Raw genomic sequence first — 27,982 nt, forward strand, 5'->3', positions numbered from 1 at the left:
TCACAGGAGCGCAGGTTTCCACCTCACAGTCACACACTGACACTGCTGTGAAGGAGCTGCTGTCCTGGGACAGTCGCCGGGACAGGGCAGGTGCAGCAGGGCAGGAAGCAGGAGGTAGAGCCGCTGCTCAGAGTCGAGTCACTTTTAAACTACAGCGTTGGTCAGAATGCTGAAATAAAAAAAAAATGACCCTGGGAAGTTTCACTGAAGAACCATACTGAACTAAACTCAGCCTATGCTAATTTCTGCATAAACTGAATGATTACTGAGAATATGTTGTTCGATAAATATTCACTAAATATTTATTGTTTATTTACAAAACCAAAAGCTTTTCAACTGTAAATCAGACTCTGTTTGTCCTGCATTTCGATGCATGCCAGTCGCAGCCGAAAGATGGTGCAAAACCACCCTAAGCAGAATATGAATGGGTGCTGTGGGTGTCAGAGAATCCCTTGGAATGTAGTAATATTGGTAAAAATTACTAATAAGATAAATAAGCGTATTATGAACAATATTGTGAATCACTGACTGTTTTCCATTACAAATTCACTCTTGTAACCTTTATCAACAGTCTTTGAAAAATTTGCAAAGATCTAGAAAAGTGAATTGGCAGATTTGGAAAAAAAAAATGATGTTGCTGTCATATTGAGGCACTTGCATGATTTAATGTGATTTGGTAAATAAATACACCAAATTTTGGCTAAACACATTTTTTGACAGGTCACTGGGAAACGTTCTGCATTTTCTGTAATAACACTAGTCTTGAATTTTAACTATAATTCAGTATGTTGACAAGTTATTTCTCTGCTTTCAGACCTGTAACATGGTTGGGTAGACAAAGATCAACTATAGCTTGCATCCATATGCATTAAAACCATCCTCTGCCTGTACTGGGCCGGTCCCATGCAGGTATGAGTGTACAGTAGCAGCCGTTTAAATCGTCCTCCGCCCTGCATCCATCCTCCACCGGTGCTGCAGCAGCCTGTTCTTTCTCTGTAATGCTATAGAGAGAGTTGAATGGGCAAATTGCAACACACAACTCTAATCTTTCAAACCACTACCTGACAGATTAGGGTTTGACCGAAGTGAATTTTTGAAGGCCGATGCCGATTCCCATTTGTTTGGTTTGAAGCTGCTGTTCAGTATCTTTAAATGTGTTTTCATGCCCAAACGGTGCTCAGTGTTTCCCCACAGAGTTTTATTCTTGGCAGGGAGACGCACCTCACCTCTTCAATGGCAGGGAAGCTGTGGGATATATTACTTATTTATATGAAGAGCAAATTTACAAAAAATGATTCTGCAGATTTTGCAGGCTGTTTTGATGTCGATATCCGATAAATCGTTCCGAACCTATTCCACATTCATTCGTTCCACGTTCTGATGGCTGAAAAGGGGACAAACATTATATTTTCCGAATAATTTCTGAGGTGGAGCAACAGTGTAATAGTGCATAATAGTGATGTGAGCATCAGCTCCCTGCTCCATGCAACTACCTGCATCAGTTTCTGTATGTTTATAGTAATCTTTGTTGATTAAATAATTTGTTGGGATAAAAGTCAGTGCCATGAATGGACAAAAATGTTTATTATTTATCTTTTTTCCAAGAGAGGCAACAGTAACAGGAGCAGGTGGCATCTGTGTCTTTAGAACATCACCCCATTTCTGCTGTAAGCTATTATTATTATTATTATTATTATTATTAAGCTTTTACATATTTGTCCATCTCCGCTCTTCGCAGACTGTAAAATGAATGAAAACTGATCATTTAAACGCTTCCATGCATAAAGCTAACATTAGCCGGTCAGCCGGACCCTGCGGTGGATCTGGAACCAATAGATGACACAGCAAACGGCATTTGCATAATTCTTGCACCCGAGTGTCAGATGGGCGAAGTTTGCCTCGTGGGACGACGGGCGTCAGAGTGAAGACCGTCGCCGCAAAGTATCTGCAAGTCAGCGTAGTTTACTTCCTATGATGAAGGGAGGAGTCTTCCTTCAGTAGGAGGGACCTCAAATCCTTAGTTGACAAAACATAACACTCTGACAACCGATTGATGCATATTTCAGAGTTTAATGCGGTTTTCGACCCTCAAAAAAAATCGACTTTGCACACGTTTTCCCACCACGATCTTTGTTTACCGCACTACATGTTGAGTCGTACGCAGGCAGCGAGAGAGTCGTTTGGCACCGAGAAGATCCAGCAGGCGAGGCTTTTCTTTTCCATGTAGGCCATCGTATAACATTTTCTAAAATTAGTTGTACAGCAACGATGAAGAGTCTCGCTCCAAAATGAGATATCCACCATTTGGAAAAACGTGATTTCTGCGATTACAGAATGACTGACAGCACAGTGGATAGCTAATATACTTCGGTTTCATAATCATAATGATAACGGATCCTCTAGATTAGATGTAAACTATAACATGTTGGAAGTGAACTCTTCAAGTCCTGCGGGTGTCGGCGGTGAAGTGAGTGAACGAGGCTCATAGATTTTATTTTTTATCATTTATTGTTATCTTCATTTCTTCCTCCGTTTCCGTTTCGGATTCTGGCGAACTCAGATGTGGATGGAGGGATGGAGGGATGGAGGGAGGGAGGGAGGGAGGGAGGGAGGGGCGCTGTGACATCACATCCTCTGGACGGAGTTGATGCCCAGGATGTCGAAGCCTTTGGCCATGACGGCCGCCGTGGCGTCGCACAGCAGCATCCGCCACATGTTGACCTTCACCACCTCACCTGGAGAGAGAGAGAGAGAGAGAGAGAGAGAGAGAGAGAGAGAGAGAGAGAGAGAGAGAGAGAGAGAGAGAGAGAGAGAGAGAGAGAGAGAGAGAGAGAGAGAGAGAGAGAGAGAGAGAAAGAAAGAGAGACAGAGAGAAAGAGAGAAAGAGAGACAGACAGAGAAAGAGAGAGTGAGAGAGAAAGAGACAGAGAGAGAAAGAGAGCGTAAGAAAGAGAGACAGAGAGACGGAGAGAGAGACAGAGAGAGAGAAAGAAAAAGAGACAGAGAGAGAGAGAGACGGAGAGAGAAAGAAAAAGAGACAGAGAAAGAGAGAGAGACAGATAGAGAGGGGGCAAAGGAGAGGGAGAATGAGGTAGAGTGAGAGCAAGAGGGAAAGAGGAAATGCAAAAAGCGATAGAGGGGAGAGGAAAAGAAGAAGGGGGAGGGAAAAGTGAGAAAATGGGAAGATTAGAGAGAGAAAGACAGACAGGAGGTGAAACAGAGGAAGACAAACAGAGAGTCAGAGAGCAGAGTTAATGACGCTCCATCACACAGCATCCATTAAAACAAATGACCTGGACATCTGTGTGTGTGTGTGTGTGTGTGTGTGTGTGTGTGTGTGTGTGTGTGTGTGTGTGTGTGTGTGTGTGTGTGTGTGTGTGTGTGTGTGTAACATCCATGACCGGCCGCCCGCCAGGCCAAAACCAACCAGAGAAGAAGCCCGTAACGAGCGGGAGAGGGCCAATTAAACAGGCGGGTCGTTAAAGGGCCGCCGGCATCGATGGGAACTGACGGACGGCAAAAACGAGTCGGTGATTTACACAAACAAGCCGAGGCGTCCGAGTTTACAGGAGGAGGCGCCCGAGTGGAGATCAGGTCAAGAGACGCTAATGAGGGAGGGGGAGGGAGGAAGAACGAGACGACGACGACGTCCGCTTTGAATTTAACAACTGAAGTGAGTGATAGTGAAGCAAAAAAAATTGGAAAACAGAAATAAAGGCAAAGGTTTTTTTTGTTTTTTTTTTCCCGTTTTCCTTTTTTTTTTTTTTTTTTGCTCCGAATCAAATGTTTTATGGTCACGATTCATCTCGTACATGGGAGTGAAGTCTGGGCACTTTCCAAAAGTGGGAAAAAGTGAGGTGTATAAAAACAAAAGAGTCCAGCGGCTCAACGCATGCAAGGCAGAAACTAAAGGCTTTTTCTCAAGACACAAAAAGAGCCTCGAAATACCGGATACTCCATCTGAACCAGGCGCTCAATACTGTAAGTTCATAAAATACTGAGCTTTAATGCCAAAACATAATCAAAGAGGAAAAAGTCCCTCTTTTATGAGCTGGTTCAGCCAGCTATCCACTACTAAATCATAGAATAAAATAATGATTAAAAAAAAACAGAGAAGGATGCAAAATTCAGACTGTCGAATCCTAATTTGGAGATCGTGGACGGCACCATGAATCCTGGAGAGTGATGTTAACTTTTTTGGGTGAACTATTCCTATAAATAAGACAGAGACAGAGATGCATTTCTTGTTGGAATGTGCCAAATACAACAAAATAAGGAGAAATTTACTCAATACCAGATTTCTCTGGCCTCTCCCCATGTTATCGAGACAAGGATTAATCTGCTCTCCTGGCTGCTTAATTTGTATCTGCCTGCCAGATGGCAAGAGAAATCAGCTGAATTGAGAAAGATAAATCACCGTATTGTGTCTCACTAGGATGAACTCTGCTGTGCTGACGAATGTGCGCACATGTTTCACTATTACAAGTTTATTTAACACTATTCCTAGTTTTCAGTATCTGCTTTGGCAATATGTACACATGTATGTCACGCTAATAAAGCTCACTGGATTGAAAAATTGAAATTGAGAAAAGAGGGGGGGGGCATTGCATCTTGTGGATTTGAATATCTCTCTCTCTATCTGTCTTTCTATCTTCCCATTTTCTTACTCTTGCCTTCTCTTTCTTTCGTTCCCTCCCCCTTCTTCTTTTCCTCTCCCCTCTATCGCTTTTTGCATTCTCTCTCTCTCTCTCTCTCTCTCTCTCTCTGGTTCACCTCCTGTCTGTCTTTCTCTCTCTAATCTTCCCATTTTCTTACTCTTGCCTTCTCTTTCTTTCGTTCCCTCCCCCTTCTTCTTTTCCTCTCCCCTCTATCGCTTTTTGCATTCTCTCTCTCTCTCTCTCTCTGGTTCACCTCCTGTCTGTCTTTCTCTCTCTAATCTTCCCATTTTCTTACTCTTGCCTTCTCTTTCTTTCGTTCCCTCCCCCTTCTTCTTTTCCTCTCCCCTCTATCGCTTTTTGCATTCTCTCTCTCTCTCATATACTAATAAAGCAGAAATGACATTAAAAAATAAATGTGTGTGCCTGAGAATTAGCATAGTGAAACATCTCTGAGCCTGCAGTGAGGGGGACTTGGTGTTAGCGCTCCATCGCGCCGCGGGGGGGAAAACGCTAACAGACGAGAGTAACGGGCTAACAGTGTGGACCGCCCCAGACACGAGCCCTCTGCGAATGAACCTTCATGTTAATTGGCCGACTCCCGTGGAGAGATGATTTTTATTTTAAATGTTCTTTGATGTCGTTATCTTCAGTCCCAACTAAAAAAAAAACAAGTAAACAAACTGAATAAGTAGAGATTCTGTACAGTCCCACTGTGCTGTCAGCTGTTTATCTGACTGTGATCTCAGCTGCCTGCAACACAGTGACATTAAACTTCCTGAGAGGAATTCATCCGTATATGTTTGTTTGTTTGTTTGTTTCCCACATCTGTCTCTTTTAATATTGTATGTTTATTTGTTTCCCAATTTGTTTGTTTCCCAAAATCATTACACAATTTGATGCTTTGGCTGTTTAATAGGGTTCAACCGATATGGGTTTTCGATGGTCTATACCAATATTTTCCTATTGAAACTGCCGATATTTTATGCAAATATTAAATATTTTCACATTTTTATATTTTTATGCCAAAAACTTCCAAGTATTCAGTGTTTTCCCCCCAGAATTTTATTCTTGTCAGGGTGGAAAAGCCTCTGAAACAGCATTTAGAGCATCATGGGACACTAAAACTCTCCATTAAAACCTTGACAAATGAAATCATTTTAGGGTTAGCAGCTCTTCCAAGTGTGAGTGTTTGAGTTCAAGTTTGAGTTTCTCTTTTCTTGGTCTGTTCAGTCATGGTGGCTATCGCTGCTCATGCTGACTACCCAGTTCTTCTTCTTCTGTTTATTACAAACAAACCAGAAACGTAAAGTGCAGGATTTTTCCCAGGAAAGAGCTACCAGACAGCGGCTGTTTAGGTATCAGTTGAATCATGTATTGTATTTATATTAATCAGCAGCAGAGTAGTAAAACAGACATTTTTATGAGAATGTTACGGATGAATACTTTAACTCAAGCCCTCATGTCTGCAGGCATCCACCCTCCTACGGTGTCCTTGAATCCCCGCTCACCCTGACCTCTGACCTCCCTGTGGAGCGACCAAAAAGAGAATTTCCCCCGCTCGGCTGTACCTGTCTGCCTGTCCTTCTCCACGCAGTAGCAGCTGTCGTAGAACTCGGTGAAGGTGGTGGCGAGCTCGTACAGGTAGTCGCACAGCGTGTGCAGCAGCAGGTCGTCCAGGATCTTGTGCAGGATCTCCGGGAAGCGCAGGATGCACTTGCCCAGCTTCCACTCCTTGTCGTGCTCCAGCAGAACCTCCGTGGTCTCCGCCGCTTTCCTCAGCGTGGCCTCGTCGATGTTGGCCAGGCGCGCTATGGACCTTTGGGGAGTCACGGCCAACATTAATAAGATGTCACATGTTATATCCCAGTAATATTTTAGACAGATCAACCAGTTTAACGTTTATTTCACCAGGCAGTCCCACTGACATTAAGAATCTCTTTTCAAGGGGGATCTGGGCAAGAAAGCAGCATTAAGATAAACAAAAGCAGCATACAAACAACATACAACGACATATAAAAGAAAAAATACAATTGCATAAAAGTGCGAAGTCCAAAGTTGGTGCTTAAGTTGTCAAAAGACAGTAGAATAACAGCAGAAAGATCAGGATCAGGATCTCTGGATCTTTCGGATATTTATGAACATGAGTCTTTTCTTAATGCTAGAAACAAGAGAACTGAGACTCTGACACAGTCAACGTCTTCATGACCACAGAGTAAAAGTGATCGTTCTCCATTTTCTTTGAGAGAAACTTCTTGTATTCACAAATCAAGATCACACTGTCCAAGACAACTTCCCTAATACATAAATGCACTTAAACGGGTGTAACGACACAATGAAAAACGACAAGTTCTTCTGGAGTTCCAAAACCTGACATCAATCTTGTTGAAGGATGTGCCAACATTTTAGGCTTTTTCAAAAGCACTGCAGTGCAATACATATTAAACACACATATAACTGCTTTTGAAATTGATCCAAGAGCTTGTTTGATAAAAAAAAAAAACAGTCAGTATATTCTTAGTGTTAGTAAATATCTTGCAGAAAGAATACAAGGTAGAGTTTGGGTGGTGAATGCTGATGAAAAAAAAAAAAAACACTAATGGGAATGTGTCTACAAGGGCTGGAGTTGTGTTCCTCTACGGTTCTCAATCGGACAGCTGCAAGATGAACAGCCCCCTTGTGGTTTCACACAAAGTTTTCTCTCCGTCTTTCCTTCTCCCTGTCTTTCCTTCTCTCTCTCTCCGACACTTGAACTCCCACAGTAGGGGCAGCTGCCACCAGCGAGCGCTCTATTGACTGAATGCGGGAACATCTAATCCTCCCAGGCGAGACGGCTCCTTCCCCGCTCTTCGAAGAGCAGATCGATGCGGACTGGGCGCTCTGCCACCCGAGCCTCCCGCCTCCGGAGGGGCCCGGAGAGGAAGGGGATCAGCGGAGCGTCCTGCAGCCCAGAGAGTCGCAGGGATAAAGGGTGTGGAGAAATTGGGCCTCGCAGATTGCAGCTACCCCAAAAGACGAGCCCCTCTTGCCTCCGGCCCCCACGAGGGCCGGCCAGGCTCATCTGATACGGGTAATGACAGTATACTGGAGGGAGGGCTTATCTTCACGGGCAGAGCAGAGAGGAGGACACACACAAGGGGAAAAACGGACCCAGAAAGGGTTTCGAAGATGTGAAGAACTTAATTTAACTTTCCAGATACTTTCAATGTCCCAAAGTGAACAATTAAGCTCTGGATTTGGAACCGATCAAGCGATTCGAGAAGTCTGGACGGCAACACTGATGCTCGATTAATAGATTACTAGACTAAACCTAAACAGAGCTCCAAGTCATGTCACCCTCTTCATCGCCAAATATGAGAAACATTATCAAAACATTTCTACCACCCAGACGTAGTAGAGTCACGATGCCAGAATTCTGGCTTTGATACTGAAAAATTCAATGCAACGACGATCCCACGGCAAATAAGAAAAACTGTTGGTTGGATGTTTGTCTTTGTCAGCTCCCTCCCTATTTCTCTCCTCACCAGTTTTATCAACCAATTTATGCGGACTGGGATCCAGTTCAAGACTTAGTGGACGGTTTGATGCTGTTATCATGTTTTCAGCTCTTAAGGTGACGTGGAAATGGAGTTTCAGCTTGCAAAACACATTTGATGAAAGTACTGAACCTTTATGAAGTTCAGTATTGAATTCAGTCTTTTGCAACAGTGTCGAAGTAGTATTCATATTCTGTTTATCGTGACAACAGTACGGCGAAGCCTCACCTGATGCGGGTGAAGGCGTAGAGGAGGTACGCCGCCGTGTTGCCCCGGTCGTCCAGCATCTTGTCAAAGGAGAAGACGTAGTCGTTGATGCGGTTGTGGGAGAGGTCGGCGTATTTGATGCAGCCGAACGCCACCGACTTCTGGGCTTTAGTCAGCTCCTCCGGGGTCAGGACCTGCACAGGGAGAAGACAAAAACCAAAAACACAGAACGTTTTCAGCACATCACACAAAAGAGCAATGATGAGAACACACAGTAATACAAGAGTGAATGTATAGATGAAGAGTTTCTTTCCAAAAAACTATAAATTTATTGAGAAAAAAACATAAAATGGGGGAAAATAAAGACTAGCCCAAAAACCTGTCCATTATTTTTCAAGACTCATAAAAGCATTAAAAGGGCAATTTTCATACTCTGTAACTTTTACTAGCTTTTCATTACCTTAGGCAGCACTTGACCCAATGGATCTCATGGTAAAAATAACAACTTGATTTTAAGCCAATTTCAAGCCATGTAATTTACTGACTTCAGGCTAAGATTTAATTGACTTAACCAGGTCATAGCCTTTGTGTGAACCTGTATCTGAAGTGTGTTTTATACCGCGAGGAGTGGAACACAGTGAGCAGGGGGATTATGGAGATTTTCTGATAGTGATTTGTTTGTTAAAGAAAAGAGTCCAGGCGAGTAAAATATAACAGACTAAGGCAAAATATAACAGGACAGGACAAGACATAAAAGGACAGGAAATCACAGGACGGGACATGACATCACATAACAGGAGAAGACATAACAGGACAGGACAGGACAGGACAGAACAGGAGAAGACAGGACAGGACAGGACAGGACCGGACAGGAGAAGACATAACAGGACAGGACAGGATATCACAGGATGGGACATGACATGACGTAAGAGGACAAGACATACCAGGACAGGACAGGACATGACGTAAGAGGACAAGACATACTAGGACAGGACAGGACAGGACATGACGTAAGAGGACAAGACATACCAGGACAGGACAGGACATGACATAGCAGGAGAAGACATAACAGGACAGGACAGGAAATTACAGGATGGGACATGGCAGGATATGACATGATGTAACAGGATAAGACGTGACGAGACATGATGTGACAGGACATGACAGGAAATTACAGGATGGGACATGGCAGGATATGACATGATGTAACAGGATAAGACGTGACGAGACATGATGTGACAGGACATGACAGGTTAGGATAGAACATAACAGGACAGGACATGACATGGGACAGGACATGACAGGACAGAATATAAGACAGGAGATGACAGGACAGGACAGGACAGGACAGGACAGGACAGGACATAAAGGGATACAACAGGACCGAACACAACACAACAGAACAAGGCACAGCAGGACTAAAGAATAGAGGAGAGCAAGATAGGACAAAACGGAACAGAGCAGAATACAACACAACACAACAGGAAAAAAAACGAACCCTAGCAGAGCAGAGCGGAGCGGAGCGGTGAGGTTCAGGGAGGCCGGGGTCGGGGTTTCTTTTAATGAGGCTAGGTTAGCAGATGGCAGAGGCGGGCAGCGACCCAGACTGCAGAGCAGCGTGCCAGCCCAGAAGGGCCTGCAGGGAAACCGTCTTGGCGCCGGTTCCCCAAAATCTTCCTCGCATTAAAATCATCGGAGTTCAATTGGAAGTCACTGAGAGTGTTTACACTGCGTAGAGCGTTCCAGATAATACTTAACCGGGTCAAGTTTATTTTCATTTACCCCGCCTCCAATTTTCATTTTAGATACAAACACCTCCGCATCAGAAAGTGCAAACACATATGGAGAAAAAGTGCATACCACCCCCGCATAAAATTCAAAATATTGCTGCAAAATACATTATACATTAAGGCTTTTAAGGCACTGGAGATGTTACCACTTGTCTGACTTATGGGAAGCCATGTTAGTCTGATGGAGACCATGTTAGCCAGAACGTTTTGGTTTTATAACTTAACTTTCTTCATTTTTTTATTCATGTGCAGATGAATTTTTCCTTTTTGCTTTGGGAAAGTCAGCCTGGGAGTTAGCAGCACCAACATACATAATAGAGACAGCCTTTGCCTTTCATTGCTAAGCGCAGCCTGAAGACAATTTTTAGCATTTCTTCTGTGTTCTTGAAGCTGTTGTACTGTGGACTGTTCAGAAGTAATGCAACGCCGGTATCAAGCCTGCAGTCAGCTCCACCAATAAGTAACATATTAATGTGAGAGCTGATCCTTGATCAGCTGAGATAGTGATGCAGCAGTGGATTAATGCAAAGGTTCACTGCTGGCCTTCCCTCTGCTCATGGAAGCGCTGTCCTACAGTTTCACCTCTCACAGACACAGCATTACACTTCAATGGCAGATATATTGCACATGTTTCTTTTTATTATATACATATATATATATATATTTTATTTTTTTTCACATTCTGTATTGTAAATATCTCTTTTTGTTTTTTTTATATATTTATATTCTTGACTTTGACTTACAGTACTTGTTGTGCTTTTTTACTTCTACTTCCTATTTTTCTCCATGTTTATTGTATGCACCTACATACCAAGGCAAATTCCTTGTATTGTGAACTTTACTTGGCAATAAACCTGATTCTGATTCTGATTCTGATTATTACAGCTGGACACCATAGCCACTGATCTGAATTAACCCTGAAACAGTGTTTTTTTTTCTCAAAAATGACTTAACACAATAACACAATTTTTAGCTCTGGCTATTAAAATACTTTTGGCTCCCGTCTAATTTAGTTCAAATGAACCTTAGATGTTTTTAACAGAAGATATCTGCAACAGAAGGCCATATCTCACAATTTTATTTTACCTGCAACAGTTTGCAATGACATTTGTGATACCTGTAAATAGAGGCGCTGCTTCTTCCTCTTCTAGGGTTATGGACAACTGTCTGATTTGAAACTTATTTAATTGCAACTACGAAACGCAAATTGTGTAATTAAAATTAAAATCAATCCCCAAATCCCTATTTAATCCCTGAATGGGATCAAGTATACATATAATAGCCACATTTTAAAGACAAGATAAAAAGACAAAAAAGAAAGATGGAAAGATAGGAAGACAGAAAGACAGAGAGGCAAAGACAGACACATAAAGAAGAAAAAGAAAGAGGTGAACATCCATCTTTCTCCCACCTTTACAAAATATTTGTCTAACCTCTCCTTGCATAGGACATTTGAATGAGTTCCAATAGTTTCCTTGAAATAGTGCTGCATAATGACTTCAATAGCCTTCATTTCAGCCATTAAAGGAGTCTTCAGTCACCTGTCCAAGGACAAAACCCACTGGAGGCGACACCAGCTATGTCTGACTTTTGAGAAGCTACTTGATGGAGGCTGTGTCTTCCACAATATTTGGTTTTATGACTTAGGTTTCGTTATTTTCTGTTCACATGTGGATATTTCTTTCCTTTTGTTCTGGGAACGCCAGTGCTGGGAGTTAGTAGTAAAGGTTTTTGTCACTATTTCTTGGAGCCGCTCTACTGCACCTCTTCCTGCCGTATCAGTGGCTCTTGATATGTGGGCAAGGTCCTGTAGTCAGCTCCACCAATCAGAAGTAATGTATTAATGCGAGAGCCAATCCCGGCTGAGCTAGTTTGGATGGTGGAGAAGCAGTGTCGATTATTTGAACCATTAGATTATTTAATTGTGATAATGAACAATGTGTAGGATAAAATGCAGTTGGGATGGAATCTACATATTCTAACAAAAAATTTTAATTACGAGCTGAGAAATTTGGGGTTTGGTAATCTTCTCTGTGCACAGGAAGAGATTAATCAAAACTGGAAAATACATGTTTAATGAGTATCTTAAACAAAAACCAGAATAGAAGGTAGTTACCTCAAAGCAAGACATTTCCACTTTTTATCAAAAATGTTAGAGTTCCTAACCCTAACCCTGCCTCTCTCATCCCGTGTTATCCTTTAGTATAAAGCCATCAGAGACAGCAGAGTTGGTAAACATGACCGTGCTGCTTGTCATTCACTGATGTCACATTACAGGATTTCTGGGTAAAACTGAAATCCTCAAACGGAAACTTGAAATCCTCAAACTTGAAATATTTGCCTCTCGCTGCCATTTGGAGCCGCCAATGTGCGAAAAATTGCACAGCGCAGCGCTGAGTCAGTAATTTGCGCTTTTAAAATTTGTCCTCAAAGACACGCCCCCTTCCTGGCTTCCTGGATAGCTGCAGCATCGTACTGCGACTGCTGCTCAGCCTCTCTTTCTGGTGGCGTCTGTTTAAATTGATTAAGGCCTGGAGAGCTGTGTGATCACACAAACAAACACACACACACACACACACACACACACTGCTGCTAACTTCTTCTCCATACTTTAATGCAGCATGTGTAAATTCCGATATCTTTGCCAATTAAGGGCTTATGCAAAAACATACAGCTGCTGCTGCCGTGCTTCAGCAGCGGAGAGACGCTCGTCGCGGAGAGATTACAGCAGAGCCTCGCTTGGTCCAACAGGGAACACAAGGCTGGCATAGGAATGAATGCATGTGTGCGTTTGTATGTATATATGCATGTGTGCTTGGGTTTTTCCATAATATATCTACTGTATGTTAGATATTTCTATTCACTTTAATACTTTTATGAACGTATGATAAAAATTTGACATCTGATAAAAAAAAAACTGACTGTACCTCAAATCATTTTGTTCAACATTGATGGGAAAACTGATGATCTTGGTCTGCATTGTTCAGTAAAAGTAATGGATCAGATCGGTACTCAGTATCAGCCAATACTTAAAAGTTTAGAACTTGAAATCTGTAACGGTTGTGAAAAACAATCGATCAATGCATCGGGAGAAAGGGGAAAAAAGGATACCAAAAGACTGAAGAACACATGGTACAACAGGTGAGGTGGAGGAACAGGTTTTATCACTAATAATTTCTGTAATCAATTAAAGGAACTATTGTTTGTCACGGTTAGTAGTCTCCTCGTTTTTCTGTATCGTTTTGAGAAGATCGTTATGCTTCACTACGTATTGTAAACCGCTTTGGTAATACATTTATTTTTTTGTTTTTGTTTTGTTTTACAGGCATGCCAGTACAGCGTCTTTGCATTTCTAAAGTAGACGCAAAGATTTGGTCCAAACTGATGTCAGGTGAAAAAGCGGAGACAGAGATTCACTGGATCAAGGAACCGGTGAAGACGGAGGTAAGAGGAAGAGTTTCTCTCCATTTTGTTCTGCCTTCAAATACTGAATACTAGAGTCAGGGTGGGAAGAAAGAGAAAAAAACGAGAGAGAAATGGGAGACACAAAAAGAAACTAGAAATAACCGCCTCGCGGTTGTATGCCTCCGCCGACAAGTCAGCTGCAGTTTACATCCATGTCTGTCCAGACTCGGCCACGGCTGTCTCCGGCGCGGAGGCATAAAAAAGAAAAGAGAGAGCAAGATAGGGAGAGAGAAACAAAAAGAGCATGAGAAAAAGACAGAAGAGAGAAAGAGAATGAAGAAACAGAGAGAGAGAGAGAGAGAGAGAGTGTGTTCAGGAGAGACCGCCAACCAGCAGGCCGGCCTCAGAGCGCTGCTGCATATTTCAGCCGCAGCCTCTTCTCTGGATGTGATGTGCGGGATGCAGGTCGTGGTTTGGATTGTGCAGCAGAGCAGAGCGAGTAGAAGAACTGGGTAATGTCGAGCGGGACGGTCATTACTACTGCAGAATAAGCCCCAGCAGAGCGACTCGAGACCCGAACGAGGAGCGGATATAATGAGCGGCTCCCTCCCTGGACATTATCCCGCTTATTACACGGCTGCTTATCAGAGACATTAAAAGTTTGACACGAAATATTGATCCAAAATTATTTTATTACAAGCTGAAGTAATTTGCAAGCTTCTACCACAAAGTATTCCAGCAGGATGTTCTGCAGTAACCGAGGAGCAACGTGTTTGTGGCGTGAGATTTCACCAGTTCATCTGATTAGAAATCTGCGGGGCGATGTCATTAATTGTGAAACAGCGGGCTTGTTATTCAGGAATAACACACCTCAGAATGCATTCATTGGCCAATCAGAATGGAGTATGTGAAAAATAAGCAACCCAAGGTGGTTTAGCAGACTAGTGCGCTTCATTCACGCCTGTCTTTTTTTTCCCTTTCAGTTTCGTCCTCTGAATATTTTTCTTGTCCAAAGAACTAGAACAAATCTTCAATTTTCCCCATTTCAATCTTTTCAATGTCAATGTGCAATCGAGAGGCAAAGTCAATGGGAGTCAATGGGTGTTTTTTTTAAACCAGCTGGAGTCTGAGACACAAGGACAGAGTGCTTAAGAGAGATCACAACCCACTCTTCATTCACCATCATTACACTGACTTTGTGTGTGCTGTAATACCTATCTGGGCAGAGTGTTAAGCTAGTTTTTTTTTTTTAGCGCTCGTCTTTCCTGTCAGGATGGATATGAGAGGAAAAAAGAGAAATAACTGGTGTGAATGGGAAAGAAAATGATGCAGACTATAACTGGTGGTTTATATGAAATAGCGAAGAAATTCTTGATCAGACAGCCCGATTAACTGTACTTTGCCCTCAACTCGATGTAGTAAATAAACCTCTCAGACAGACTATGTCTAAGCTGTGTGTGTTTCCCCAAGAACTGTATTGTTGTCAGGGTGGAAAAGCCTCTGAAACAGCATTTAGACCATCATGGGACACTAAAACTCTTCACTGAAACTAATTCAAAGCCTTTTTTTTAGGGTTAGCAGCTCTTTCAGACAGGGTGACCCATCCCACCTGTTCAGGGGAAACTCTGGGATACATTACTGCCTTTAAGTGAAGGGAATTAATTTACAAAAAACACTATTGAACAATTAGTTTTATTGCAGGTTTAACAGTTTAAATGGCCAGGGAGGAACCTCTATCATATCGGCAATTGGACGACACTGACTGGTTGATATTTGATATTTAATAAAAAGGCAAATAAACCTAATATATAGAGCTATCCCTATTGTTTACCCAGGAAAGGCTTGCTGAGCACGCCTGTGTTTTTTTTCCCAGCAACACCCTGCTTCACATGCATCCAGTTCCACACTTTCACACCTGGGAGCACTTGATTCGATTCCCAGTTGAGATTTTTGAGACCTGCTTCTCTGACCCTCCACATCACTCAACACTACCTCTAATATATTCTTTATCCTAACATTGTTCTGTCCTTCCATTTCAGTTTGTGTCTGGTCTCAGCCTCGCTTTGTCCCATCTGGTCTTATTTCCTCAGTTTAGTTTATTCATGTTCCTGTTCTCTTTCAGGTTGTCAGATTGCAATTCTGCCCTAGGAAGGGAAATGGCAGGAAGTACTTTTTAGGGTTTAGGGTTTAGGTTTCAAATCAACAAAATATGATACCCAAAAATACTACTAAACAATATACTGTTCAGTTGCATACCGGAGATACTTTTGAGGTAATTTTTTTCACATTCAAAGCAGAAGCTGTTACTCGTTTTGGCTTTGCAGGGAAGAATTGGTCACGTTTCTTGTCGTTCATCATTCCTTCGTTGTCTCTGTCAATTTGTCTTAACAGTGACCCTCGTTCTCAGAGGCTGACGACTCTCTCACCTTGTCTCTGTCCTTCTCCCTCAGCTTGTCCATGGACCTCTTCAGCCCCTCCTGCAGCAGGTCCATCAGCCGCACCGTGTCTCCGGAGCGCGTCTTAAACTTCTTCCTGAGCGGGGACAGCAAAGAGCAAAGTGGTTAAAACACTAAACATTCAGAGGAGAAGTTCCCGCCACAGTGTTGACTTTAGTAAAGATACCAATTCAAGTCTCATGGTTCCAATTCAAAACAACACCATGATGCAGAGAAAAAGGGTAACACTTTACAATACGGGTACATTAATTAAGGGTTAGTTAATGCTTAATAAGCATTAACTAACCCTTAATTAACAGTTAACTAATGTGTCTGGTAATAATTTACTAATGGTGTTCATGTTAACTAAGGTATTCATTTATACATTATTTAATAGTTTATAAAGATGACTATTAAATAATGTATAAATGAATACCTTAGTTAACATGAACACCATTAGTAAATGATTACCAGACACATTAGTTAACTGTTAATTAATGTACCCTTATTGTAAAGTGTTACCAGAAAAAGCAAGAAACAGAAGGAAAAGAGTAACCTAAAAGTAACATAACGCTCATTTAAATTAGGATTAGGAAATAGGAATAGGAAATTTAGGACATTTTCAATCATTCAGAGCACGATTTTTGAGTTAAATATAAAGTAAATACGCATAAAACTGATTCTTAAGTGAGAATCTTATGAAAGCTGATGATATAAGATAAAGTACTGGTTCTGGGAAAAGTATAGTAAGTATAGTAAGTATATCTAATGTAGTACTGTTCGTCAAATCTAGTACCGCAGTACTTTATCAGAGCCAGTAAGCCATGAAACACATCTTCCCACAGCTCGTCTTCATATCAAAGGTTGAAGAGCTGAGAGAAAAAAGGCCTTCAGACATAGAAACCGCCTCATAAATAATACTTCTGTTGCAGGATGTTGCGGAGTCACCCTTCCATCAATAAATAACAAAGGTTAAAAAAAGAATATATAGCAGCAGATTTCATCCATCATACAGAGATGAACTGAAGCTTATTTTACTGTTACGCTCATTGTAAGTCATGACACCATGTAAATGCATATAATGTAAAAAAAAAAAAAAAGAAAAGAAACTAAGTGATTTTGAGGAGGAACACAGTCTCTGTGATAAGAGCAGGTCAGGTCGGAAAGGATTAGTAGCCTCAGTATCGCAAAAGCAAAACTTTTCGGCAGGCAGCAGAGTTTCTGTCCAGAATATTTATGATGAAACCAAACTATTAGATTCATTCTGGGTGCCGGGACCTCGAGGCGACGCGTTCTGTACAGTCCAGCAAATTAGACGAGCGTTATAAGTGGCTCCCCGTCACACAGCTGGACAGGACCCAACGCTTTAATAACCCCCTTTCTCCCCGTTCACTCCCAGCCACAACAGCCACCCCATGGCTGTGCAAGCTCTTATTGTCTGGATGAGCGATTATGAAAACAGCATGATAGATTTCTAATGGAGTTTGGAGTATCGCAGCAATAGTGGGGCCAATTTAAGCCCTCTTAGGTTATTGTGGGGCGTGTTTAACACCACTTAGTTATGGCCTCTCCAAACCGGAACGTCAACCCCCCCGCCTGCCAGAGCGATTATGAAAAAACACAACAACATGACAGATAGGTGTTCCAGATGCAATTTGCAACGCTATCAGCCACACAATAATCAGTGCTTACAATGAGTGGGGATAATTAATAAACAGCGAAAGATAAATGTGTTGCATTACCCACTGTAAGCACAGATGAATTGAGTAGTGCAACAAGCAATTACAGTGGAAAAAGTAACAGTCTGAATGCAAAAACAACCCAGTTCAGAAAAGCTTTTATACTTTCGGTTCTACACTCTGGGTCTTTTCCGGGAAAAATCCTCTGGCGAAGTGATGCGTTTAACATTTCCGGCCGGAACTGAAGCAGAACTGGGTAGTTAGCAAAATAGAGAAACTGGATTACAACTTCAACCAATCAACTGCCTGTAGTAAATCAAATTCTAGATGAAAGAACTCCATCACATTACAAAGTCCTTAAGATAGACGCAAATATGGAAATACAGTATTCCTTTAACCTATAGATCATGGTTAAAATTGTCATTGCCATCCCATGGCATCATAAAACCTGTTAATCAGACGGTGATAGTCGATTTAGTTTATTTCAGTAAACAGATTATTGAGAATGAATGTAGATGTAGATACAGAGTTTAGTTTGGCGTCTAGGCTCTGATCCTGTCGCTCCCTGCGAGCGTGCACCTAGCTAGCCAAAAGAGAGCAGGGAGTTTCTATTCATGTATTGGGCGGCTGTGGCTCAGGAGGTAGAGCGGGTCGTCCACTAATCAGAAGGTCGGTGGTTCGATCCCCGGCTCCTCCAGTCCGCATGTCGAAGTGTCCTTGGGCAAGATACTGAACCCCAAACTGCACCCTGCGTGGTAGCTTGCCGCCATCGGTGTATGAATGTGTGTGTGAATGTAGGCATTGTTGTAAAGCGCTCTGAGTGGTCGGTAGACTAGAAAAGCGCTATATAAATGCAGTCCATTTACCATTTTATTGTGTTCAGATGTTTCTATTATTTATGTCATTGATTGTCCTTGATTGACAGGTGATCTCTGGGAAGCGCAGTGCAGAAACACCACAGCAATGAGCGCTGAGCAACAAAGATCTCACCAAAATACAAACCAGAAATGAAATCCAGAAGCTATTTCCCATATGAAAATGGGAATAAAATAAAATGGACTTTGGGGAAAACTGCTAACAGATTTCATAGGGCTCGACTGTAACTGAACCCCAGCATCACTTCATCCCTTCAGTGAAGCTCACTCCACTCTCCAAACATGAACAGCTCTGCCCTTCTTCCCTTGACACTCGTTTATGGGAACAACATGACAGTAACCATCGCCACTTCAGTGTTTCGCCCCCCCCCGCTTCACCAGGCACTTGTCGCATTAGAGAGAAAAAAGTTTCAACCTCGTTTCTAATTCTGAAAGCCTGCAGTGAGTCGCGCCCCTCAGTTTCTACTCAGGAGTCTAACGATGCCAACGAGCCATTTCAGCCAACTAAATTTCAAAAGTGTGGCGTTTTCCCTTCACTTGACGATTCCCTCTCCCGTCCCCGAACATTAGCGGCCTCCTCCCCTGGCTGCGCTCCGCTCCGGCTCCCTGGATGTGTGATTACAGAGACGACATGACAGAGCTCTAATGGCGCTCCAGGTAGTGCGACCACACTGGGGACGAGCCGCACCTCTTTAATCCTCCGCCAAGCGCTCAACACCATTTTCATCCGCTGCCTTTTCCCCTCCGTCTCCGCAGCAGCATGAACAGCCTCCCCCGCCCCTCTCGTCATGCGGGTGAGCGATTATAAAAAACAACACAGTAGATTAATAATAAACGATTTAAGCAATCCCCGCCTGTTCCCTGGAAACGTTAACAGCCCCCCTCTCCCCCTTCGTCCCCGCCGCTGATGTCCACTTTGTTAGCGCTGCCGGATGATATTACCGGCCGCTCTGCAACAAAGACACTGGCAGCGGCGTACGACAACAAGATGATGATGATGATGATGCGGGCCAAACAGAGGCCAACCGAGAGTCAATAAGTTGACAAATAAAATCTAACGGTGTTTGGAGTGCGCTAATTCAAACAGGCAGAGACAAGGAGGGGGGGAGTGAGGGAGGCTTCTTGGACAGTTACGCTGCCGGAGAAAAGTCCAAACCACATTTTCTAAGACTTGTTTGTTGACTGACCACAGCGGCTGCTACATCCCACAATGCAACAGTCACTTTATTCAATGCTGTACCAGAAGCGAAGGAAATCCCCTTGGCACCTACGGGATTTCTGAAACTCCCTGACCTTGCATCTACTTAGAACTTCATGCTCAACACCACTTACACACTTGAGACACTTTAATAGTTTTATATTTTCATCTTCATAGTTTTATATTTAGTTATATTGCCTTATATCTTTCCTGTACTGTTTTTATTACCTTATTACCTTTCCTGTACTGCCTTGACATTGTTCTGCCAATTGCTGCTGTGACACCCGAATTTCCCCTAGGGGATCAATAAAAGTGCAATCTCATCTTATGCTAACATTATTGTTGTTCTCTAGATGTTTTCTGTTATTATTATACTTCTAAAGTGGTGAATAATAACAGTCCTGCATACCAGTGAAATAACTAACATTGACTTGATTGTACTGTCACTACACGCCACATATAATGAGGAAAGAAAGGCTTATATTTTTTTGTGATGCCCATTGGACACAATCTGTTGTTCAGTAGTTGTATATTTCATGTTTTTTATTTTTGGTTATGGAATAGTGTAGGAAATGTATGTGTTTTACGAGCGATATTAAATTTAATTTAAAAAAACAAAATGTACCAGAAGTGATCTCCAAATGATTGCTGGTGAACTAATAAAGTGATTTGACAAATTTTATATTTCACCAGCATTGGTCTGGTGGTAATTTCCCACTCTACATAAGACCTTGTTGTTTGTGTTGGTGCCTTAACGACGGTGATTTGGGAGTTCAGTGATGGGGTTTTCCCTTCAGTTTTATTACTCCGCAGGCAGCTGCAGGCGCTTGGCCCTGTGTAGCTCACTGGGCAGTAACAGTGTCATGGTTATGGGTTTTATTGCCACTGGGGCCCCCACAGTAAAAATATATGCACTTGTGTTTTATTTTTATTTGTATTATTTTATTTAACCTTTATTTACCCATGGTAGGTTGGCTGAGCGCGGATGCTCTTTCCCAGCCAACAGCCTGCTCCACATGTCACTGTAAGGCGCTTTGGATAAAAGCTCCTTCACCAGATGTTTGTTCCTAAAACGTGAATCTGCAGTGACATTTCTCTTCAAAGCGTTTTTTGACGCACAGGAAATGTAAAAACTATATTTGCTTTTTGATCTCATGTCACACACACATGTTTTTTCAAAGTTTCAAGCATAAATATAGATTTAGGGGCATAAGCTACAGGTTTGAGGAATTCATGGCTACAACTGCAGTGCTAATGCAGGAAAGAGACAGGATGCATCTATCTGTGTGTGTGTGTGTGTGTGTGTGTGTGTGTGTGTGTGTGTGTGTGTGTGTGTATTTCTACCTATGTTGTGAAACTCACTTGTCCTCCCCCAGCACCACTCCAAAGCCTGCATGTTCCACCCGTGTCACCTGGGGGTCGTACCAGCCAATCATCTGTGCCGCAGCAAACACAAGCTGGAAATGTGAGCCCTGCAATTGAGAAAACACACACACACACACACACACACAAATTTAATGACATGTCTTAAATGTCATGTCATGCTTTCCCCGGAACAGAAGAGCACCTATATGTCACTGCAGCCTTGCTGGAACATAATTGAATCCCGGCCACCTGCAGCACGCACAAAAGAAACAAGAGAAGAAGAAGACTCTCATTCAAAGGGTGTCAGCGCTGCTCTTGCTCTGCCCTTTTGCACTGTATGTGAGTGTACTGTCATCTCTGTTCCACATGTTAGAGCAGTGGTTCTCAACGTGGGGTCCGGGGACCACCAGGGGTCCTTGTGGGGGGGTTCCAGGGGGGTCCCCAGCAAACTTCTGAATTGTTAAACTTCAGCATCATTTCATTTAAGTTAACATAATTAGAGAATGCAGAAGAATGACTGTTTTGGTCATAGCTTCACTGTTTTCTCTCTGCCTACAATACAGACAGGAATTCTGGACAAAATCATATCTGACAATAAAAATATTGTCAGATTTGGGTCCAGGAGACAAAATCTCATCAAATGGGGGTCCGTGGCTCTAATGTGGACTAAATTAGGGGTCCTTGGTATGAGAAAGGTTGAGAATCACTCTGCAGGTTGCCAGTGTTGTCTCTGCACCAGCGGCACCAAGACAAATTCTAGTACATTTATTGTGTTTGGCGAATAATGGGATTCAGATTAAATTACAGTATGACAGGCCGCCTACATCGTGTTCCTCTCAGATGATGGCTTTTGTTTATATTAGATTGTATACAGTCGATCTATCTCCGTTTATCCATTCACTCATCCCACAAACCAAGAACTCATTCCTCTTTTCCTCCTTCCTCTCATTCCTGCTGTCTGTCTTCATATCAGCCCACATAACATTTTAATGCATCCTCCCTCCGTCTCCCCGCTCTCCCCAGCCTGCTGTCAACGATGCAGATCAGTGCTTCTCAAACTTTTCAGCTCGCAACTCCTGTAACAAGCGCCAAATGATGAGCTTTGATGCCAAATGATGATTTTTATTTTCCTTTCGCAGCTTAATTTACATGATAAACTAGATGGCACTCAGTACAGCGCATTCCTCCGCCAACGCTATGCAATTGTCAAGATATGCCAGTTGACGGATTTTCACCAAAAGTGAATATATTTCTTCTGTGCCGCATTACCAACTTGTTTCAGGAGATTCACACATTTTCATGACTGGACCTGAATGGGACATGAGATCTGCCGGTTCAGATTCTAGACACTTTTAGCCGCTGCATTTTTGCCAATTATCTCAACACCAAGCAGCACTATATCTGTTCAGTTTCCATTAGAGCTGCCCTTCTACCACTGGACCAAATTTTGGAAAATTTTGCAGAGTTCTGGTTCTGTCTAAACTGGAAATGAGCTCTCCAGTGCCTCCATGTTGTTTTGATTGGGCCAATACTGGAGGGTTTGCCTCTTCTTCTGCTGATTGGCCACAAAGTTTGATGTTAGGTGAATCCGTTCAGAAGTTATATGCCTTGAGAAGCCATGCCCCCAGCCACGCCCCCTTTGACCAATCAGTGTGAAAAGTTCAGTTCTTCTCTGCCCCATGACCAATCTTTGCACAGCGTTTCGTGCAAATCCAAGACAGATAAAGATCCTGGAAGTTTACTTTCTAAACAAGAACGCATCAGATGGCGATTTGAGCGACGTGAACGAACGGAAAGCCCCAAGATTCATTGCGAGAACGGCACACTGAGGCTTGACGGCGCAACGGTCTACTGTACCGAGCCTGCTGGGAGAGCGAACAGCTGTGTGTGTGTTAACTGACGGTGCGACATCAAGCGCACAGCCCAGCTCAGACCGTAAAGACGCTCCTCTGCGCTCACTTTCTTAAGAAGTTTGTTCTCTCTCCAAGGACGCAATTATCGACTCGGCATTCTTGGATTCGGATTTTGCTTATTGGAAGTTGTGGAGCGTGGAGTCTGAAGGAGATTCCCTTCTTCTTCATCCCTCAAAGAACTAGAGGTTTTCCTTCTTGAAGAAAGGTCCAGTATCCCACTATATACAGTTCAGGAGTTGGAAGAGGACTTCAAGGAGGATTGAAGCTGTTCTGAAGGCAAATAGTGGCCCTTCTCCTTATTAGGTGCTGGATATTCATACAGTATATTGTTAGGCGTCTCTGTCCTTTTGACCACCACCTGTATTTTCTCTCTAACCATCCCTCTCCTGTTGCAGATGTACGTTCTTGTCAGTGTTCCTGATCATCTGTACCTAACTTTCCATCCCTAAATCACCCCTTCTCTCACTCCTTCACTCACATCCATTCTGAACTTGTATCTATCCACCAGGGTCGGGGCCATGCATGGACTGAATAGAGAATGCATGATAAAATTCCAGTTAAATTCCTGGAGTTGGAATTTAAAATGTGAATGTCACCCAGCTGTAAGGAAACATGAAATTCCACTTCTAATAGAGTTTGTCTCGACTCGCTGAACATTATAAATCAAACATCATGAATCAAATTAATGACAGTTCAACAAATCAAACACATTCAATCATAATGTGTGGATTACCATTACATGTTCTGCATCAAATACCTGAACCTGAAAGGAACCTTTAACAGCTTATGATATTATTGACAGTATTGATAATATATAACACTATATGTAATCTCAGATATGTGGTAAGAAAAAATTTCACTGAATTAAATTCAATTCCCTGAAATTCCAATTCAATTCCAATTCTGTTTCCTGTAGGTTTTTTCAAATTCCAATTCCAATTCCAGTTGAATTGGAATTGATGAGTTCACTCATGAATTGACCCCGACCCCTCCATCCACCCCCCCCCTCCCCCCAGCCCCCCCCCCCCCCCACCTGGCCGCTGTCGGTGACGTAGATGATCATGTCGGCTTTCTCGACGAAGAGGCGCTGGCGCAAGGCGGCCAGGTCCGAGGTGTCGTAGGTGAAGCCGCCGTCCGACTTGACGACGGTCAGCGGGATGGACTGACCCGGGGCGAAGACGATCTTACGACCCTCATCCAGCTCCACCAGACCTGGAGGGGGGGGGAGAGAGACGGGTAGAGAGAGAGAGAGAGAGAGAGGTAGAGAGAGAGAGAGGTGATTAGCGAAAAGGCAGGATTGCAAATGAGGGCAGTGAGAAAGCGGGACAGTAGACGAGGGAGAGATGGAAAGAGAGAAGGAAATGGTAACGGGATGGTTAGGAAGAAGCAGAGAGGGTAATAGATAATGAGATATGATGATATGAGAGAGAGAGAGAGAGAGAGAGAGAGAGAGAGAGAGAGAGAGAGAGAGAGAGAGAGAGAGAGAGAGAGAGAGAGAGAGAGAGAGAGAATGAAGACGGGAGAATGAGTAAAATGGAGAATGCAGAAAATGCAGAGAAGGAGGAAAAGGGGTTACAGACAGGGGGAAAAAATGAAGACAGTCCAAAAGGAGACGGAGAAAGACAGGGAATGGTAAAGGATTGAAGGACATTGATGAGGCGATATTGCCCCCCGGTGGTCACGTAATGCAACTGCAGACAACATTTTTAAGAATTACCAAGTTCTATAAATGAAGAGAGTTTTGTAATCTGTATGTATTTACATATGAAACAGGTCTGGTTCCTTCTAGTGTGCAGTGGAAACCTTTGATCTGTCTGTAGACCATCGTTCCTGAGTCCTGCTGTGCACACTGCATCTACAACCTTTGACCTTTGACCTTTGGCTGCCTCGCCTCGATCCGGACTGACCTTTCTCCTCGAACTCCTTCACCACGGCCGTCATCATGTCCTGGTAGAAGGACTCTCCTCTCTCTGTGATCTGGACGTCCAGGCAGTTGTAAACCTTCTGAAACTCTGCAGCACACACACACAGACATTCAGAGTTATCCCCCCCAAAAAACAACAAAACATGCAGCACTAAAAAGCTGCACGGACGGTCTTCTATCCTGGTGTTATTGAGTGCAATAGAAATAATCAAAGAGTTCTGTTCTCCACCATCTCCTCTCTCCTTAAACCTGCCGGAATCCTGATTAACTCCATCTCCATCCTGATGACTTGATGTCCTTCTTCCTGCACAAAATTGACAGTATTACAGCTCAGATACGGGCGTCTCCTCGCCCAGGCCCTGCCATCTTTCTCCCACCAGCGCCTCCTGCCTGCCGAATGTCCAACTTCAACCCGGTTAGTGTGCCCGAGGTTAGCAAAGTCATCACTGGTATGCGCTCTACTACTTGCCATCTTGACCCCATCTCTACTGCCTTGGTCAAATCCTGTTCACCCCAGATCTGCCCACTGATAACACAGATTGTCAACTCCTCACTGCTCTCTGGCCTTGTTCCCCAGGCTCTTAAAACAGGGTCTATCACCCCTGTCCTGAAAAAAACAGGCCTTGATGCTGACTCTCCCTCCAACTATAGGCCCGTTACTAATCTCCCCTTCCTGAGCAAAGTATTGGAGTATGTTGTTTCTACTCAGCTGCAAAATTATCTTGCATCCCATCAGCTCCTTGACCCTTTCCAGTCAGGCTTCAGAAAGAAACACAGTACAGAAACAGCACTAGTCAGAGTTACTAACGACCTCCTCGTTGCCGCAGACTCAGGTCACCTCAGTATCCTCATCCTGTTGGATCGAAGTGCTGCTTTTGATACTGTTCACCATCCCATACTGCTGGAACGATTGGAAAGCCTCATTGGTGTCTCTGGCTCTGCACTGACCTGGTTCAAATCTTACCTGAGCAACAGGCTGCAGTTTGTTACAGTTAAAGGATAAGGCCGGTGTTTTTTAATGCATTTCTTACCGTCAACAAATCCTATGAAAATAACAAAATCAACAATGCGTTTGCTCTACTCCCGTTACTTTCTGACTTCCCACGTAAGCTAAAAACCTTGAAATACAGCTCACAAAGACATAGTTTCAATTTTTAAAATCGCTAACTGTTACCATGAAAAGTCAGACTGTTGTAGTTATTACCAAATCAAATCAGAATATCAAATCCTGGATGCACAGCAGCTTTTTGAAACTTAACTCGGACAAAACTGAAATAATCCTCATCGGCTACAAGTCCACAACCGATACAGTCCGCAACCTCTGCCTGTCTATTGATGACATGACAGTCACACCTTCCTTGCAAGTAAAGAACCTTGGAGTCTTCCTGGATTCTGCACTTTCATTTGAACGCCACATAAACAAAACCAGACAGTTGGCCTTTTTCCACCTCCGGAACATAGCCCGGATGTGTCCATATCTCAAATTCGCTGATGCAGAACGTCTAATCCATGCCTTCATCACTTCAAGGTTGGATTACTGTAATGCGCTCCTCACTGGCCTCTCCTCAACAACAACCTGCAACTACAAAACTCTGCGGCTCCACTCCTGACATCCACCTCCTCCCGACACCACATCACTCCAATCCTTAGAGACCTTCATTGGCTTCCTGTACGTTACAGGATAGTCTATAAAGTGATGCTCCTCACCTACAAGACCCTGCACGACTCTGCTCCAGACTACGTATCAGAACTCATCTCTCCCTACTGTCCTCCTCGTTCTCTTCGATCCTCTAGCCATGGACTTCTGGCTCTCCCCAAGACGAGGCTCCGCTCCCTGGGAGACAGAGCCTTTTCCTCTGCTGCCCCTCGCATCTGGAACAACCTACCTCCCACAGTCAGAGCATCGGACAGTGTTGACTCGTTTAAATCTCTTCTCAAGACTTACCTTTTTAGAGAAGCATATCACTTATGATTGCATTGTTAGTTTTAAGTATACTTAAAACATCTTTTTAAATGGTGTTTTAATGCCGTTTTGTTTTTAAGCTGTAAAGTGTTTTGAGTCATAAGAAAGCGCTATATAAATAGAATGAATTATTATTATTATTATTATTATTGTTAACTCAGGATATTTACAGGTTTTCAGCCAAATTTAAGAAAACCTTAACCTTTAAAAACTTTTTAATGTGTCCTAGAATTTAAATTAAGGCCTACTTAACGATGTATATGTTTGGCCAGTTATTCGCAGGAATAAGAAAAATACACTGTCAAGCAACAAAATGGGCACAGAAATGCAAGGTACATCACCAATGGCTGTTTGTTTAGAGTGGACTTTTCCTTTAACAAGACAGGATAGTAACACACACACACACACACACACACAGCCAGTCTACCTTTCCTGGAAACATCACAGATGAGGTTCCAGGCTTTGATGAAGTCCGGCTCTTTGCTCTGCAGTCTGACGACACACTGGTACGCTCGCTTCTTAAAGTCCTCCTCCTCATCAAAGCGCTTCTTCGACTCCTGATGGAGGGAGGAGGAAAGAAGACAGGAGAAAAAGAAGAAGCAGCTAAGTTTGTGTGCTACATGATGAGAAACATGTCTTTTTAACTTACATGTAGGTACATTAATGTCCTATATGCGTACTGTACAAGTGTGCAAAGGTATAAACTATACACATAGTACTATATTGTAGGCACATAATGCACTCGGGTATTTTCTTTAATCATTTGATCTTACCCTTATGTTCACTTTTTAGTTTGATGTTTATTGTTTATTTATTACCAGATTTTTTTTTACCAGTTTCTCTTTCTTTTCCCCTTTATCTATTATTTCCGTCTCTATAAGCTTTGGCAACACAGACGGATTTACATGTCATGATAATAATAGATGCCAGCAAGGTGAAATGGAAAAATTGAGTGAGACAGACAACAACAAACAGACAGTGAGACAGAGAAACTAAATAGACTGTCACTGTCTGATTAACAGGTTATATGCTAATTT

The 27,982-nt window shown here is 42.9% G+C and overlaps 1 protein-coding gene across 1 annotated transcript in view; it reads right to left on the minus strand.

Annotated features, from left to right (window-relative positions):
• Positions 1–1,563: 1,563 nt before the first annotated feature.
• The window catches only part of rars1 (arginyl-tRNA synthetase 1), a 32,767-nt gene continuing 6,348 nt past the window's right edge, over positions 1,564–27,982 (minus strand). Inside the window, exons 8-15 of the mRNA XM_071910335.2 lie at positions 27,373–27,502; positions 24,966–25,070; positions 24,092–24,270; positions 21,143–21,252; positions 16,020–16,125; positions 8,420–8,592; positions 6,227–6,474; positions 1,564–2,735 (exon numbers count right to left, since the gene is read on the minus strand). Coding sequence (XP_071766436.1) covers positions 2,626–2,735; positions 6,227–6,474; positions 8,420–8,592; positions 16,020–16,125; positions 21,143–21,252; positions 24,092–24,270; positions 24,966–25,070; positions 27,373–27,502 — 1,161 coding nt within the window. The 3' untranslated portion in view covers positions 1,564–2,625. The remainder of the gene's footprint in view (positions 2,736–6,226; positions 6,475–8,419; positions 8,593–16,019; positions 16,126–21,142; positions 21,253–24,091; positions 24,271–24,965; positions 25,071–27,372; positions 27,503–27,982) is intronic.

The sequence above is a fragment of the Centroberyx gerrardi genome, chromosome 11 (genome assembly GCF_048128805.1).
Source record: "Centroberyx gerrardi isolate f3 chromosome 11, fCenGer3.hap1.cur.20231027, whole genome shotgun sequence".
NCBI lineage: Eukaryota > Metazoa > Chordata > Actinopteri > Beryciformes > Berycidae > Centroberyx > Centroberyx gerrardi.